The 19,233-nt window shown below is 36.3% G+C and overlaps 1 protein-coding gene across 1 annotated transcript in view; it reads left to right on the top strand.

Annotated features, from left to right (window-relative positions):
• Positions 1–18,946, top strand: part of LOC124550638 (chymotrypsin-like) — a 39,320-nt gene extending 20,374 nt beyond the window's left edge. The window contains exons 2-5 of the mRNA XM_047125361.1: positions 731–899; positions 11,665–11,840; positions 15,360–15,455; positions 18,936–18,946. Coding sequence (XP_046981317.1) covers positions 731–899; positions 11,665–11,840; positions 15,360–15,455; positions 18,936–18,946 — 452 coding nt within the window. The remainder of the gene's footprint in view (positions 1–730; positions 900–11,664; positions 11,841–15,359; positions 15,456–18,935) is intronic.
• The last annotated feature ends 287 nt before the right edge of the window (positions 18,947–19,233 follow it).

Genomic DNA, 19,233 nt, shown 5'->3' with positions numbered 1-19,233 from the left:
TGACCACTGCTCCCCAATATATTTATACCTTGATAAAATTCGTCATTGAAAATTTAATAGTTTTTCAAACCAACATATCAGTTCATGGGATCAATACTAGCAATAAGAATAATCTTCACTAAGATTTAAAGTCACCTGTTTTGTTCCAAATGTGTGTCCATTAGCCAGGAAGACACTTTTCAGTTGACAGTAGCCTAAGGGATTTATTGGTGTTGAACTCCTCCTACTCCACTGATGAGTTTTTCAGCCAAAACAGTATTAGTACAATCTGACTCCTGAACACATTCAGTGCATTAATGAGATAACTGTAAATAAGTGTTGTAAAATGTTTTTCTATTGGTATCTGTTGTCTTTTGAATGAAAATATGTACAAAATTTTTTGACTCTTTCCCCATTCATGATGGTCATTTCACTTGGGAACTGTGGAAATTACATTATCGTATTTCTATTCACATATAATGTATATTATCATATTTGTTTTCCATTTAAAACATTTATTGTGTACTCTTGCTTTTCTGTCATGTTCTGTTGGCGTCACTATGGATCAATCGGAGCGAAAAGTGGAACTAATGTAATTCAAAAACCTGAAAGTTTTGGTTATGGTGTATAAAGAGCCTTCTATGTGAACCTGTTGATTAGTTGTAGATCTACTGTTTGCAGTTGCTCACATGCTGATGAAAAGAGCAGAGAAATCAATAGAGCTGTGTCACAACTGTACCTCTTGTTTCAGAAAAGAGGACCGCACCTAAAGAGGGAAATGTTCGCATCACTGATGGCCACCCTGCAGGAGTGGGCCAGTTCCCGTACCAGGCCCTCATCATTGCTGACGGGGGAGATATATGGGGCGGGTCGTTGATCACCACAAGGGCAGTCCTCACCGCCTCCTATTGCACAACCCAGTGAGTTGAAACAGCTGCCAACAGGCCACCTGTACAAGCTGCTCAGAACGTAATGTAGCCTTATGGGATGATAACTCAATTTGGATACTGCCATTTGGGTGTATTTTGTCATATGATACACTTTATCAGATTGTTGTTCCTAGTATTTAAAGATGTGATTTTAATGAACTTGGTATTTCAATATTTCCAATGTTCATTTTGAGAAAAGGAAGTGCAAAATAAAGAGTAAATTGAGGGTCATTGTAACAACACTCAACAAGCACCAATAACAGAATATTAGGGGGAAGAGGTAATTTTTAGCAATACTGAATATTGTTGATTCAAAAAATCAAAAAGTAAATGCTGGTCATCCACATAGGTAGGGATTGATGAAGGAATAATTGAAGTTCCTCATTAACCTCCTTTGTTGAAGAAAAAGTCTGAAATTTCGAATTTTTACAAAACTGAACAATCTACATTTCCATACGTTTTTCTTCTTTATCGCTATAGATACTTTCAAACTTTTATTAATATCTTTACAAATGAGTGAGTGAATTTCAAAATTTAGGAGCTCTTTTTCCACACAAAACTGGTGATCTACAGCTTTCATCCCTTCAGTTTTCAGTAACCATTTTACAGCAACAGGTGTTCAAGTATCGTGAAAACTCTCAATTTTTGGCTATCGACTGTGGCTGAATGGCTTAACTGATTTTATTTCTTAAGAGGATCATTCTATGCGAAATTTTATTCTATTTTATTCTGCTATTTTCGAAATTTTTTGCAGGATGTATCGTTTGAATAATGTTGATTAATATCATTTACAACTTCTGATTATTTATTGGCTCACAAAAGTCTAATATGTGTACACTAATTGTATTAAGCAATAATCCAGTTCAACTTTTGTTTCATTCATCCAGAGGATAGTTCTAAAATGGTTAAGATCATCGAAATACAAACACCCTGCCTTCCACTGTTGTTTCCTCTGTTGTTTCAGCATGATTGTAATCTACATTCAGATCTTCATTTGTGGGCCAATCGCGCCGTTCTCACTATTTTGACGTTAATGACTCTTCCTTTATATTGGTCTTTTCAACTCCTGAACAGTTTCAGAGAGTTCTGAATCTTCTAACATCTTAATAAAGATGTCCACAAGAGCTTACTACAACAGCTTATCTTGTAGTAAAGGAGTGGCTGAACATGAAAGAAACATTGTCCAAAAAACGATTGGTAAACAGTTGGTTTAATATTGGTTTTAAATTTCATGTTTCAAGTTTCAACCACCTGGTATAAAAAGAGGATTACTTGAGTTTTGTAGAATCTGTAAAAATGGAGATGTCGAGTTTTGCTAAAAATTGCTATATTCAGGCAGATTTAACAACAACAAATCTTCAGTTTCAGCGTATTTTATTTTAGTCTTTGATTGAGGCTCTTATTTAAGTATCAGGTTCCATGTAAAAAAAACAGTTTTTGAATAAAAATAGCATGTGTTTAGTCTTCTTAAAACGGTCCTCAGTTGATGCAATAGTTCTGGCTCACCAAGGACAGGGTGAGGTGCACATGAAGGACGACCTGGAATTAAAACCCAAGGGAACTCTTTGAAAATACAAATCAACACGACTTAAAATTGATAACTACCTATTGGAGAAACCAGTTACATGCACATAAAAACTGTTGGCTACTCATGTAGCTAGACTTGTCCAAAACAGTAAAACTCACAGCCAGTGTATAATGATGAAGGACTGCACCACACATGCATTGAAACCACTTGTCGGTCGTAAATTTTTATTTTTATTTATTTATTTATTTAATCTGATCAGATTAGGGCCATCAGGCCCTCTCTTACATCGGACCAGTGTTTCACACATGCAGCATTTCACACATCAGAGTTACATCATGAACATAGTTTAAATGAGAAAATTAGCTTACTCTAGTGACAATATGAATAAAGAGTAGTGACTAAGACCTAATAAAGTAAATGCATGCTTCCAGACTTTAGTGAATTCAGTTATCATGCATGTAAAGTGCTATTTGCTACAGATCAAATCATTAATGAGTAGTAAGTGGGTAAATTCGGGGCACTAAGGGGTTATTTAATAATCAAACCCTGCCCCCATCAGAAACAAATTATTTGATTATTTATTTCAGACCTTCCACTCGGAAGGTCTGGATTATTACTATAATTTTCATCTAAAATGCTCATTTAATGTTGAAATTTCCCCATCCACAAAAATAAAATATAAAAACTACACCAATAAAAGTAAATATAAAAATGTATGTATATTTGAAGATAGCGATTTTAAATCGCTATTTTGAAAAGACAATTAAATTTTTAATCTGTATATATATGACTAATGTGTGGGATAAATTTTAATTTGTCGTTTTTGTTTATATAAATAATAAGCTAAGAGAGAAACGAGTTTGCAAAGAATATTTTAGACCATCCTTGATTATAGTATACTGTTGAAGTCAGGAGCACACCGACAGTACTGATGTATTAAAGCAAATTTATAAATAAGAATACAAAAAAAGATTTAATAGTTATGATGATACTGATGTAGAAATGTGGGAGGATATTGAAAACTCAAATTCTCTCTTTTTTATGGCTGTAAAAAAGTAGCGATTTATAATTTACCAAAAATAATACAAAATTATATTAAAACCTATTCATTATTTTTAATAGTATTTCACTCAATAATTAGAGATTTAGGGCAGTTGAAGCCCAATTTGCTACCATTTATTATCTCCTAACTGATCAGTCCATTCTCCGAGCCTGCAGCCTATCTCTAAATTGACTTTACCATCATCAATATAGACTTCAGAATCGGTATTAAAATGTATAACATTTTTTCCTAGTTTATCTAGCCTATCATGCAATCTAAGCCTTGCATTTGATGTAGTAAATGCAGCTATAAAAATATCTGTAGCTGTGTTATTTTCCACATAATAGTTCTTGAAATTATATTTCATCTGAATATATTATCATGAATGAAATTGGTATCTATATTATCCAATCATCCATCCAATAGTATCTCATAAAATCATTGTAAATTTGTTACATATTCTATTTGACTCATATTTTGCCTTTGCCCAAAATTCCCCTATAATGACTTAAGACACATCTTAGCAACAGCTCATTCACTGTGATTTTCCATTATTCTGTCAGGTTGTAAATCAATACCCAATTTCTCTTTAGTTGTTTTGATATACTCTTTATCACTTTCAAAATCATGTTGACTTGCTTTTAATTTAGTTTTCATAAAATGTTTCACACACGTTTTAAACAACATATTGCTTTTATATCTAAAATTCCATGCTCAAAGGACATCTAAAATTTTATATCCAATTAATGCAGCCAACTATTCTTCGTCAGTTACTCAATTTCCAATAAAACTTCTTTCTTCATTGTTGTGATTGTATTTACTTAATTTTTCCTGTGCACATCTGACACACAAAGGAAACAACAGTTTTTCATTTATTTGTACTGCTAAAACAGGATGATACAAGCCTTTAGCTACCAATAGTTTACATTTCATAAATCCATACCAATTTTTAAAATAATATCTTGGCCTATATATTTTTGTTTCATGTCGTTTGGGATAGTAACCATAATGTTTTACAGTTCGATAAAGACAGCACACATAATGAAATCTTATTTTTGTACTAACACCATCTGCTTTAACTCTTAAGTTTATTGCATTTTTTCAACCACCATAAAAAGCATTTCTTGGATTCAATGAGCCAACAATTTCAGATAACTGTTTTAATATCTTCAGCTTTTTATAATCTGCTGAGTTGAGCCAATCACATTCCCACATCTCCACTAAATTATATCCCACATTTCTTATTTCTGCACTTCTTGTTAAAGTCTTTTAGAAGAGGTCATGCATTGTTTCTTTATTTTTATTGTTAATCATCTGACTTTTACAACATTTTTGAAAACCATGTAAAAAACTATGATATTGGTGAACAGTATTAATATCTTTATCAAATCCTTCTACTGACTATTTTTACTTCTCCACCATTAAGAACATGAAAGACAGTATGATTGTTCAAACTATTCAACTAACCTATTCATTATTTACTGTAATTTTCTTTTGTTCCTTATCCAGTACAGTGATTGTATTTTAGGTAAATATTTAGATCTCTAAATAGCCGTACAAACACCTGCAATTGTTAAATAACAGATTAGATCAATATTAGCTCTCTCTAGAAACTGTTTTCTTAATTCCTAACAACTCCTTCTTATCTTATCTATATCAGAATTATGGTACTCATCAATTTCCTTCTTCATATTGAACACACAATTTTCCTTAACTCTGGAGCTATGTCATTTGAAAAATTCTTCACTATCTTATGGTTTCATAGTGTCAACACAATAATATCGAATATCTGGAATTGGTCCTACACAATTTCCATTTTCCTGTGTATTGTATAAATGTGGAAAATATCCCTTCTCCAATTCTTTCAAATAAAATGTTTTTGCAAACTATTTAGAGGTCCTAGTACAAAATTACTGATATATATAATTTTTAAATGTAATTGTTTGAGCTCCAATAACATTAGTAAGTTCCTGTATAGACTGTGTATGGTTTTATTGTATTTTCAACACAGTACTTGAAACTGAACTGTGAATCGAATCCCTTAGTACAATGAGTTATGAATGTATAATACTTGTTTTTTTTTCAAATATCATCTAACTACAGAATTCTTCATTTGTCTTAAATTTATTAACATCACCAGCTTTAAAATTGTGAAGTATTATGAGATTCAGAATATGTATACCAGCTTCTTGTTGAGCTTCATAATCAAACGACATGTATGTTTCTGTATAGGTACAATTCACTTTCCTAGAGAATCCATCTTCACAGTACTCAAACTGTTTACCAGCAACTATTTCTTTTACATTCCCAACATTGACAAACATAAAACTCATGGAATTCACCATTAGTATAGCAACCACCTTTACTACAATTTGGGCAGCCTTGGACTATAAAATCCTCACCAAATTTTCTTTCACAGATACCAACTTTTTGCAATCTTTATTACATGTAACATTTATGATTTTCAATTTTTACTGCTTGATTGCAGTTTCTGTGAAGTTCAAAGCCACATTTATCTTCTTTAGATCTCAAACAAGTCTTTTTACATCTTACACTTTTATAAGCTGTTTCATAAACTTCTTGGTGATTTTCTAAGCATTCTTCATTAGAACAGTATCTATTGGAGTTTTTACAGCATATCTTGTTTTAAACAGTTTCGTGTTCTGGACCATTGCACAGTATACAGATTTTTCTCTCTGTTGTGAAATTTTGTTTGTACTTGTTGTTCTATGGCTTATTACATTTATTACAAAAAATATGCAAATTCCAAAAAAGCCTTCATGTTGTTGATTACAACAAAATTGTTGTGATCTTTATACAGATATATCTTTATTTCTTTCTCAGGGCCACTACAGAACTGAACTGAAATTCTCGGCATATAAGCATTTATTTGGCTAGCCAGCAATTCTTCAACATTTTTAATATCATCTAAAGTAAACCTTTCTTCTACTAAGGAGACCACCTACACTACAATTGTCTGTCCTCTATTAGAATACTGCTGCACAGTGTGGGATCCTTACCAGATACAATTTATGGAGTACATCGAAAAAGTTCAAAGAAGGGCAGTACGTTTTGTATTATCGAGAAATAGGGCAGAGAGTGTCACCGAAATGAATCAGAATTTGGGGTGGACATCATTAAAATAGAGGAGCTCTTCGTTGCAGGGATATCTTACTGCGAAATTTTAATCACCAACTTTCTTCCCCAAATGCGAAAATATTTTTTTGACACCGACCTAAATAGGGAGAAACAATCACCATGATAAAATCAGGTGTTGTTCTTTCTGCAGACTATATGAGGTTGGAATAACAGAGAATCGTCAAAACTGACAAATTTTGTGCGTTACTAAGAAAACAGGTACGTAGTTCACAATGGGCGCTGTAAGTGACCCCAGCATGTGTCAACAACAAACAGAGAAAGCGATAATGCAACCAGCAATAAAACGTTAAAGTTGGCGATTTAGGGAAGGAAAGTGAAGCCCAGAACTTACCTTCGAGAGAGAGTTTGACAATTCTCGCGCGGTCTGAGAGACCACATCTCGTGAGTTAAGGGTTGATAGTAATCACAGAATAATTTCAGAGCCTTAGCCTATTCCTTATTATATTTCAGTACTTGACTCTTATATCAGGTGTTATTAAACGATTACAGATATTTGAAATGTCTGTACGAACTGATTACAAGCATATAACAATATATCAGCAAATTCAAGTAAATAACGTCAGAAAGCTCACATCCAATCAATTTCAAGGTGTTCAGTCACTCAACCTCATGGAAGAAATTCCCATTATGCAATTCATGGTACTGAACTTGTACTTACATTTCTTAAAAGATGTACCATTTGGTGACGAATTGTAAATACGACATATGCTTTCTTTCTAAAACTTATTTGTTCAAGAATGGTGTTCATAAAAATGAGCCTCGGACGCATCTGAGAAATATTCTCCTATCTGACATTGCACACGAATCTCATACATAATGTTGTTACACAGTGGAATTTCACAGCTGGTATGGATGTTCCGCTTCTCAAATGCTTGGATTCGGTGCAAGTTGGAAAGATAAAACACCAAAACCAAGTATTGAGTTCTTCTTCGTCTATCATTACACATCAGGTTCGCAGAAAGATGCACATTTTACATTGTCTTCGGGTAACATCTTACAAACACTACGATACTGGTACAGATGCGCCTTTAAAGAAATAGTGCCATGTGAGAATGTGGATTTCGAGTTCAAGGACTCTTTTCTACTGGCTTTTCTAGTGTTGCGATTTCAAAGACATCAATACTGTCTTGTGGTGTTCTGTGAAACAAAGAACGTGCAATCGCGAAATAACGAGACATCGATGAAGTGATCTATCAGATAGGCCCACATTGTTACTAAATTTCGTTGTAATATACTGACACTTCGAATTACACATAATTTCTGTGCTGGTTGTTCACACTTTGATTAGTGCAGAAGAAATTGTGCGTAATATCTTTGTAACACTAACAATATAGAACTGGCAACGAACACAAAACCTTGATCGTCTCAAGTAAAATTAATTTTTGTAAGTCTGCTAAAATGTGTTTTTGGGGTCGTTCTTTACATTTCGTTATGAACCCATAGTCAAGTTGCTTAAAATTAATAATAAAAGATGCTTTTAAATAAATGAATACACCTTTATGTAGTTATACATTTGGTCCTGAACTTGAAGATTGCTTTGAAGACAGCGGTGCATTACTAGGCTTGGCGATATTCTACGTCATAACCCACTTGTTTCCATTTGTCATATGAACGCAATATGCAGCCATCTATAGTGGGAATTAATGTTTAACGTGGGTACTAAGCCCTCGTAAAGCTTTTCATTTTCTGCGTTTGCGAGTCAGTCAGAGCAGAGCGGGGCAGGAACCGAAAAGTGACAGAAATAATTCAATGGCCCACTGTGGGTCAACCCTCGGTTCTTTGGAAGAGCTATTGTCTGACTCCAGCACGCTGACACGCTTAAATAACGAAGTTTCTGGTTACTCCCAAACTACATGAACATTTTGTTATTCAAGTTCTACGCGGGTTTTAAAAATACATTCTGTTTCCTTCAGCAATCCGTCAACGAAACACGACACATATGCATAGAAAACTCACTTGCGAGAAATTGATATTTATTACGGAAATTTACGTGAGGAAAGCCGGTTTTTTTTCACAGAGAGGCAGATGTCTGGAAAACCAAAGGTCTTAGAACGTAAACACTGAAAAATATACTGTATGAGCGGTAATCATACAGTTTTCATTATGGGCTACATGCAAACAAACAAAGATAAATTACATAACATTAGTTTTTCTTCATGATGATTGAAACCAAATTCCAACCAACTGATATTTTCATACACCTGCTGCAGTTACCTTGCATACATCGTAACATAATTATAATCATTATTATTAAACAAATCTAAGCATTACGTTGATGTATTAGACTTCCTAGTTTTTCAAGAAAACTATAGTAAGAAGGAGACTTAATTTCTTTTCACACTGGAGTCTGGTATCTATGTTGCTTCTCATTCTTGTACAGCAATTTTAGTATTTATAAATGTCTTTAATTTCTTTCACAAATTGCATAGGGTTTGTATGACAGTTATTGTTGCCGTTCATGTCTTCACCTTTTCCACAATCAGTTTTTCCATTCTTGAGATTATTCATCTGGCATTGCTCTTAACAAATAACTTCATTGCCATCCTCCAAGGTTAGCCAATTTCCACATTAATTTCTTTCTTCATTTGTTTTTACTTTAATTTGTATCTATGTTATTGGTCATTATGGGCAGGTCCTATTTTCTGATTTCGTTATCTAGTTCCAGTTTGGACTGTACCACCAGGTACTGTTTGTGGTACATATTTTCTGTAATAGTATATAACACATGTAAAAATCTAAGTGTGTAAAAATCAGGTCAAAACGCTGTGCTTAGTCTTTGCGAGGACTGTAAGTACAGAAAGTGTCTAGTGAAAAATGAAATAAACTTTATACTCAACATTTTTGCTTATCAATATTTACTAGTTTTGAAACAATATATACTAATTATTTTAAATTCTTAATTACTCAGTATATATGAGATTTGTACAGGAGTAAGTAATAAATTAGATGTGTGGATGCTAGGAAGACGCAAGTGAGAGCTAATGTGAGACTAAATTGCTCATATGAATACTAAAATGGCAAAATTATCTGCAAATATTTGTAAGAGAAATATATTCTTGTGGAATCTAGCACTACTCTCATCCTCACAGAACTGAAACAAATTATTCGGTTAATATATACCTCATTTCTTTTCATATATAATAGCTAATAAATCATCATCGTCGCCATTATCATTAACATCATCAACTTCATCGTCAGTGTGATTATAATCATTATTCACCTCTTTCATATCCCTGAGTCGCCATTAATTCATTCCACAATAAGTCTCACTACATCCTAGCAATTCACTGTGTTTCATCATAATTAATTCTCATTCATGTACTATACCTTTTACTACATCATACCTTCACAAAAGATAGCATACTTTTTTCTGCTTCATTACCAATTTAAATAACGAAGTTTTGTACCTAAACATTGTCTGTTCTCTCTCTATGCATATCTTACTCCATACTAGATACACATTAATTCCTCCAAACTCTGACTGAAATAATAGTTAGGGAGGGTGGTTTTCCTATACATAAGACTCATCATAGCTGATTGTATTTCCGCTGTATCCAATGTACTACTGTGCACTGCTTTCACAGTTTAATATCTGACTATTTTTCAAATACCCACCGTTTTCATCCTTACACGTTTCCATTTTAATCATAACTTCAACAGTAATGACGGAATTAATCCTTAGGGACTCCCAATACAAGATAAATGCATTATAGTAAATATACACCAAACTTCTGGCTATAGTATGAAAATGAAGTGATCTACTAAATGGAGGTATACACAGTAATTTTCAGTACATAAGAAAAGTTAATACATTCATTATGCCTTTCATATTACAAGGACTTCTATCAAAACTTCACCTCTTAATTGCTCTGTTCTTTTTTACAGATAAATTAAACTAGATGGAACAGTAATAAAAAACGTATATTTGAAAAATCACTTAAAGGCATATCTAATACCGACACAATGAGAAAATATAACTAATTTTACAAGAAGCATAAACTTTTATTAAATTCTGGTTAGCAACTTTATGGGCAATCATAACTCTCCTCACAGAGACATTTTGATGTTATTCGTCTTTAATCACTGTAAATTTTCGTTTTACTTTTTAAGGTCAAGCTAGTGATAACGCATGTGGACTGAAACAGAGATTGCTGGATCGAATAATGGTTTCAGCACTGAAATTTTTCCATCTGCCCTCAACCTAATATTCACATCTCAGTGATGTGAAGATTAGCTAAGATCGACACATAGTTCACATTCCTCTTCAATCTGCAGCTTCCCTTCCCGTAGTAGGATTACTGGGATTGGTTAGGAACACACAATTCGTCACAGCGGTGTCCAATTGAAAGACGTGCACCAGGCCACTGAGACAAACGAAAGTACATTCTCATTATATATGTTAAAAGACTCCTCAGTGTCTGAACCCTTTATAAATCCGAACTCTGACATGACAGTATATTATTTGTAGTCAGGTTGTTCAAAAGCCGATTGTATATTACCTTCCCTAAGAATTTAGAGAATACTGGCACAAGACAAAGTGGACGGAAATTTGATTACATTTTTGCATTTCCGTTCTTAAGTGGAGGCTTTACTTCAACATATAGACAATATTCGTGAAATACTCCACTTACAAATGACTGACTAAAAAAAATAACTAATATGATGCGAAACTCAAAAGGACACCATTTAAGGAGCTTCCTTGGTACTTTTATTCTATTTGGGCGTATCTGTAGATACATAAAATAGCTGCTAATACACACTGACAGGGAGTGGTTGACTTTTCAACAAAAAAATGGTTCAAATGCCTCTGAGCACTATGGGACTTAACGTCTATAGTCATCAGTCCCCTAGAACTTAGAACTACTTAAACCTAACTAACCTAAGGACATCACACAACACCCAGTCATCACGTGACTTTTCAACAGCTTTCGAGTATCTTTAGACGTGATTTTCACCAGCTGCACGGAAAAAAATTAAAAAGGTCTTAGCATGTTTCGCAACTGGATACAGGAACTTTACTTTCTCAGGTACCAGACGTGGACCGTCCGCCTGGGAGGCATCCACAGAAGTGAGGACGAATCCACCGCCTGGATCGTGCAATCCAGTTGGGCCCAGGCGCGCCCACAGTCCACCGCGTTGGTAGCTGCCTATGCCAGTTATGACGTGGGTGTTGTATTCCTGCCCAGCGACGCTCCTTTGAACCGTGAGTGGCGCAAAGATAACGAAACGATCTTTCTTCACAGGGATAGAGAGTGTCTGAAAGAGAGTTTGCGAGAGAGAGAGAGAGTGTGTAAAGAGAGAGTTTTAGAGGGAGAGAGAGAGAGAGAGAGAGAGAGAGAGAGAGAGAGAGAAGATAGTGTTAGAACGAAAGATGTCACTGACGGCAGTCTGGGATAACCGTGTTTGTCAACTCAGACTCATAATTACTTTTTGATACACTAATCACTGATTTTCTTTCAGTTTGTGGTTTACTCAACACAATTTTACGCTGTCTTTATATATATATATATATATATATATATATATATATCCGATTATTCGATGATGCCAGGTTATTTGTTTATACTAAGGCGCCAAAGAAACTGGTTTAGGCATGCGTATTCCAATAGAGAGGTATGTAAACAGGCAAAATACGACGCTGCGGTCGGCAACTTCCATGTAAGACAACAAGTGCCTGGCGCAGTTGCTAGATCGGTTACTGATGCTAAAATGGCAGGTTATGAAGATGTAAGTGAGTTTGAACGTGCTCTTACAGTCAGCGCACAAGCGATGGGACACAGCATTTCCGAGATAGCGGTGAAGTGGGGATTTTCCCGTACGATCACTTCACGAGTGTACCGGTAAAACATCAAGTCTTCGACATCGCGGCGGCCAGAAAAAGATCCCGCAAGAATGGGACCAACGACGACTGAGAGAATCGTTCAACATGACAGAAGTGCAATGCTTCTGCAAATTGCTGCAGATTTCAATGCTGGGCCATCAGCAAGTGTCAGCGTGCGAACCAATCAACGAAACATCTTCGATATGGGCTTTTGGAGCCGAGGCCCCTCTTGTCCACCCTTGATAACTGCACGACACAGAGCTTTATGCCTCGCCTGGACCCATCAACGTCGACATTGGACTGTTGATGACTGGAAACATGTTGCCTTGACGGAAGAGCCTTGTTTAATACTGTATCGAACGCATGCACATGTACGGATATGGAGACAACCTCATGAATCCACGAACTGTGCATGTCAGCAGGGGACTGTTCAAGTTGGTGGAGGCTCTGTAATGAAGTGGGCGTGTGAAGTTCGAATGATATGGGACCCCTGATGCGTCTAGGTACGAGCCTGACAGATGACACGTACGTAAGCATCGTATCTGATCATCTGCAACTATTCATGTCCATTGTGCATTCCAATAGACTTGGGCAATTCCAGCAGGACAATGCGACACCCCACACGACCAGAATTCCTACAGAGTGGCTCCAGAAACACTCTTCTGAGTTTAAACACTTCCGCTGGCCACCAAACTTTCCAGATACGAACATTCTTGAGGGCTGCCTTGCTACATGCTGTTCAGAAGAGATTTCAACTCCCTCGTACTCTTATGGATTTGTGGACAGCCCTGCAGAATTCATGGTGTCACCTCTCTCCAGCACTACTTCAAACATTAGTCAAGTCCGTGCCACGTCGTGTTGCGGCACTCCTGCGTGCTCGTGTAGACTGTACATGATAGTAGGCAGGTGTACCAGTTTCTTTGGCTCTTCAGTGTATATCAATATTACACTATAGCGAGGTTTCCAACTTATCCTGTGGAACATAGTACTGGATATGTACAACTAACCGCATAAAAGAGAACAAGGTGAAACCGGATTCCAATGAGAACATTTCGGAGAACGTTCAGAGTTTTCTCTTGGAAGCCGGAGCCCCCAATGACTCGCTATTGCCTGATTGCATTCAGATGATTTCTTACTTCAGCTACCAGTGTCTCCTGAGGATTGTTGCCTGTCTCTATGTTTTGGGTTGCACGTAGTGCTGAAAGAATATTACAGATGTTTTTCATGTTTTTAAGGTGTTTTTTCAGAAATAAACTCAGTTACGGTAGCAAATAACTCTCTCATTTTTGCACACAACTCATCTATTTCTACAGTCATTGCCCTCTATGAATTTCCTTAACTCTGTCTGCTAAGTTGCCATTATCAGCGTCACTAAATAAAATAGTGTCACACAACTAGCTAACTGTCTTGTCTCTATATACGCATTACACTCACAGAAAAAAATTGGCATTGGTTGACCTTGTCTTTTCTCAACTCGAGTTCCCATTTGGTATTGTTCTGCCTCAGTTCCATCTACTTAGAACAGTCCTTGCCCTTAGTCGGCTCAACATTTAACGCTTGCTCAACTCAATTGTATGTTGAACTGCCTGGACAGTAATCGATTTGTCTAAATGCAGATGTATAAGTAAAGTGTTAAGATAATCTCTCTCTATTTTTAATCAGATTTTCTGTTGTATTACAGTCTTCGCACATCTGAAGATACGGTTTCGAGCAAGAGTTTTATGAAAAAGCCCCACTGAAGTTACAGAATTCACAATAACCATTTCATCATGACTTCTGACGATTGGTTAAGATTTTCCGCTAATCTACCAGTGAGTATACCATATTTGACAGGAGATATACCGTCAAAACCAACTGGCAACTTTCTCCAGTAGCCTGCCTCCCAGAATCACATACTGTTCTGAGTCAACTCCGTCCCTTATGGCGTTGCCTGTGAATAGTATTACGGCCACACTAGTACTTAGTTCGTACATTGCTACCAGTGCACATGTACTTATAAGTGTGGCTGTTGAACCAAACATTTATTTAACATAATCGCTCACAGAGCAATAAATCTGTTAATGGAACTTGAAGTTTCATTGTGCTTAACACCGTTCTGATGGTGTAGCTCTGAAGTTAAACAAGATTTTGATGGAGTGACACATATATTGTACACTACGTTATTGAGCTGGAATATTTGTTCAGCAATTAAATAACTGAAACTATGTTGCACATTTTATGTGCATAATTAATATGAATGAATCTCTGGTTTCCGGCCAAGTAACTCCTTAGCTTAAGCTATAAGGTCCCCCTTTTCAGGCAATATTCTTAATTAGCTTCCAAGTGTCCATTTCTACAGATCCCGCTCTTAAATTTCCTTTCAATAGCCATTTTGAAAGTCCGTTTTTTTACAGACAACCATACTCTTACTTGTCTCAGAATTCACAGTACGCATGTCACTCATGACGTTTATATTAGAAAAAAACCTTTAGAATCTTTTTTCCTGTGCTGACATATATTCGCACTCATTCTGCTTTCTATATTACTGAGACGGTCAAGAATAGTATGTTAGGGAAGAGGGAAAGAAAGTAGCTAACCACTATCCATACCAGTTCAAAATATGGCCTAACAGGAAGTGGTACATAGGTGGCTGTAGTGTATTCCAAGGTTCATCACTTAATAATAATGCTTCTTACAAAGTATGGTTTCGTTGGCGACTATCTTGTAATGTCTGCCATTATTATTTTGACCACCTACATTACTATCTCACGGTATTGCTGTTATAACACATTGGGAAACTAACGTGCAGATTGTGGAGTTGAAGTGTTTCATTTCATGTCCTAAGTTAGATACAACATTCCATATTTACAGAATACAGATACACCATATTGTAAACGTGATATGTTACTTTTTGTCCTCAAGGCTACATCCAGCTCGTGACTTTGCCTTCTTCTCTCGAGGTCGATAACACTTACGAGGGAGAAACTGGTGTGATCGCAGGCTGGGGTACCACAGAAGGTAAGTGGACATCCTTAGTTCACTTTCAGACACCTAGCTAAATGCAAAACAATGGTTCAAATGGCTCTGAGCACTATGGGACTTAACATCTGAGATCATCAGTCCCCTAGAACTAGTTAAACCTAACTAACCTAAGGACATCACACACATTCATACCCGAGGCAGGATTCGAACCTGAGACCGTAGCGGTCGCGCGGTTCTAGCTAGACTGAAGCGCCTAGAACCGCTCGGCTACAACGGCCGGCTAGCTAAATGCAGTAAAGGAAAGTGTTGCACCTAGAGAACACTGTATCTAGGAACGTATCATGGTTTTTGGTATTTACTTCAGACTAGTGACTCGTATTAGAATAACATGCGCAGGAATGAGCACTAAAGACCACTATAAGCAATTTCCACCATTTTCTTTAGTCTTTGTTGTTGCTAGACAGGAGATGGGTTTTGGTGCATTTGTAAATATGTAGAGTTATACACTTGTAACTGCTGTTTCATGATTATATTAAATCTATTTGGAAAATATTATTAATTCTTGTTACGCAATCTTACTACAAGTTAAATTCTATGCATTTTTAAAACTACTTACGTGACCTATGTATGGTTAAGCCATTCTTCGTCGGACATGCATCATGATGTACCTTGAAACAGAAGGTGCTCTACCATGGAACACGTGATACTGGCAAATTAACTGAGTTCATTTATGTCTTTACAATTTTTCTTACCTTGAAAATTGAAATTTGTGTTAGCTTCTAATAGCTTTAACATCAAAATGTATTTTATTTGTAATTGGCTTGTAATAGTACTTCTTCTTAATATGATTTCGTGGGCTGATTATTGGCGTGCGGTAGAGTTATAATGCACCAGACAGGCCGATAAGTAGGGTACTGAGAAATACTTCTCCACTGCAGCGCTTTTAAGTTTCAGTGGTTTGTTTCTGGGTACATGATTTTGTTATCCCTTGGAATGTGTTTACACGTTAGAAAAAATTTAATTTTATGGAGTACTTGTATTTTCTATACATTTGAAGCTTTTGTTTTCCTTGGTAGAGCGATATTTTCGTTGTGTATGTGCACACCCTGGTAAGTATGACACTGTTGGACATTTGGGACTCATTTTCATGAATGGCTGTCAGATGCCACAAGTTCAGAATGAACATCTGAACGTTAATGAAACCGTTCACCTTTAGATAAGCAGCGTTAGCCAGAGCTGAATGCTCTGAAGTTCACTTTTTGTGGAATTACTTGGTTATTAGATGTAACTACTGTATAAAGAAATACTGTCGCCTTCACACTCATATGTATTGCAGGAAAAGCATCACCCTTGCATCACAACCCAAAGTGCCTGACATATTATCGAGTTGAAAATATAGAAAAACAAACATCTGCAGGTACACGTCTCGTTTCTTCGACAACTTGGCGTTAACTTCCATTTTCATCCGAACCGCGTGTATTTCACCTTAGCAGTGTCTACAAAAATCAGTTAGCGTTGAAAAGCCACTCTTAACAACTTCATTTTTGGCTGAAAAACAGATTCCACACTAGTTAATAGGGAAGAGTCTTTAAACAGTGACAGTTTTGTTAGCTTGGTAACACTACTTAAACAAATGTGACTTAGCTGACTTTGCATGGTGAAAGCAGGGATCACGTGGTCGTCTCCAGTCCGTAGGCTGGTCTGCCACAACAGCTGTCGGAAATAGGTTGAGCCTGTCCATCTCTGTGTAACTACTGCGACCCACATCCAGTTGAATCTGCTTACCGCAGTCAAGCTGTGTTCTCTCTCTACAAATTTTTCCACTTGTCCCGCCCTGCACTTCCTTCCATTACCAAAGTCACAATTCCTTGATGCCTCAGTATGTTTCTTATAAAGTAATCCCTTCTTTTAGTCAGGCTGTGTCATAATGGGCTTTTCTGGACAACTCGATTCAATACATGTTCATTAGTTGCCGATCGGGCCATCTAATCCTCAGCATTTTTCTGTACCTCGACAGTTCAAGAGCTTCTATTCTCTTCTGATCTGAACTGTTTTCCGGCCACGTTTCACTTCTGCAGACGGCAGCCGTCTTGACTAATATCTTCAGAATGTATCTCCTATATCGGAAATTTATATTCAATGATAACAAATAACTGGTTTTCAGAAACGCTACACTGCAAATAATCCTCGGAATAGCCAGATTTAATTCGATTAGATGTTATTATGTTTTTTCAAGTCATTATCCATTCCGATTCCAAGCCCCTTGTCATGCCTGACAGTATAATAATTAAAGTGCTGATGGTATTTAAGTATAAAAATAGCTACTTTTTTAATTGAATATAAAACTTTAAAGACAATTTACTGTTAGTCACGTTACTTTTGATGATATTGGTTAATTTCTTTCTTTAAGACTTTTCTTGTCGCGTCTGCCAGAAATAGTTAACCATTTAACACGAATGTATTAATTAATTCACTATTAATAAAAAATACAGCGATTTTACTTGCATTCTGTAGCCTGTATCAGCGTATCAAAAGAGTTAGTAATGGTTGCACTAGACGTCCACTCTGGTATATACTGCAATAAAAATGTTGGAATTCACCACACACTAGATGTGAGAGGTTAATGAAACTAAAACGACAGGCTGGTGAAACTTGTAGGATATTGAATTTCCTACGACTACAGCCGTTATGAAATACACGAAATATAATCGGAATTGCGAATATGGTCAAATAGCAGCTGTATAATTGAATGATGACAGTGAAAATTTGTGCTGGCCTGGGAGTCGAGTCCGGAATTCCCTCTTATCGCGAGCAGACGCCTTACTATTAGGCTATCCAAGCGTGCCCCGTAGCCACACCCAAACTTCCATATGGTGTCAACCATGTGGCTACAGCCTGCACTCGTACATACGCAATGTATATTCCCATACAGGGGGACATTTTAATTTAGGTCCTTACAAGCCAAGCAGTATAAGTAACAAAAAGATAGTTTTGAGTAAATGATATTCAGAGTTGAGACACTACAAAAAATACCATGAACAACTGAGAGAAAAAAATAATAATTTTGAAGCTTTATTGCCTATCTTATCCAGAACAATCAATGCTGAATTTTGTCAGTTACTAATCTTTTATTACTAATTAAAAATCATGAGGCGCAGTGGCATTCATAGGAACACATTAATGGCAGGCAGTAACTTATTACTTGAGTTGAACATGACTGTGACTCTGCTCAGAGCCTGTTCCCAACATCCTGTTATGTTCATTTTCTGAATAACAGTAAACTTATTCACGATTTTGATTAACTGGCTTCAGTGTTCTTGCAGCTTCGTGGTGTGGAAGTTTCTGCTAAAATTCATGATGTACTGGTGGCACAAAGGGAAGGAGAGTCAGTAGATCTCTGTACCTGAGATATTTTTACTTATCTTTTTCATTATTTATTTGTAAAGCGGGGAAGACACTGATATTTCTGCCGCAGAGTTGTTGTTTCTGGTTATTAAAATTTTGAAAATCTTTCAGCTCTTAATTGAGGTATTCCCTATAGAAGTAGGTGAAGGGCGAGTTCGTTTGAAAATGCAGCCACTCCATTTTTCTCAAGTCTTTCACTGAATCCTTGAGATAATCATTGAATCCGATTAGTGTGACGAAATCATTGTCAGTAATCGGGATTACCTTACATTTCCTGCAGGCCTTGGAAATAAGTAATGTCCATTGATGAGGTACAAAACTCCAAGGACTTTCCCTGGCACCCTCCTCGATAGTTCCAAAATCTTGGTCGCATTCCGTATAGGAAAGATCAGAAATGATGAATTTGTGA

The sequence above is a fragment of the Schistocerca americana genome, chromosome 9, assembly GCF_021461395.2.
Source record: "Schistocerca americana isolate TAMUIC-IGC-003095 chromosome 9, iqSchAmer2.1, whole genome shotgun sequence".
Taxonomy (NCBI): Eukaryota; Metazoa; Arthropoda; class Insecta; order Orthoptera; family Acrididae; genus Schistocerca; species Schistocerca americana.
Note: the sequence above shows the minus strand (reverse complement) of the source record. Positions and strands in the feature narration are given on the sequence as shown.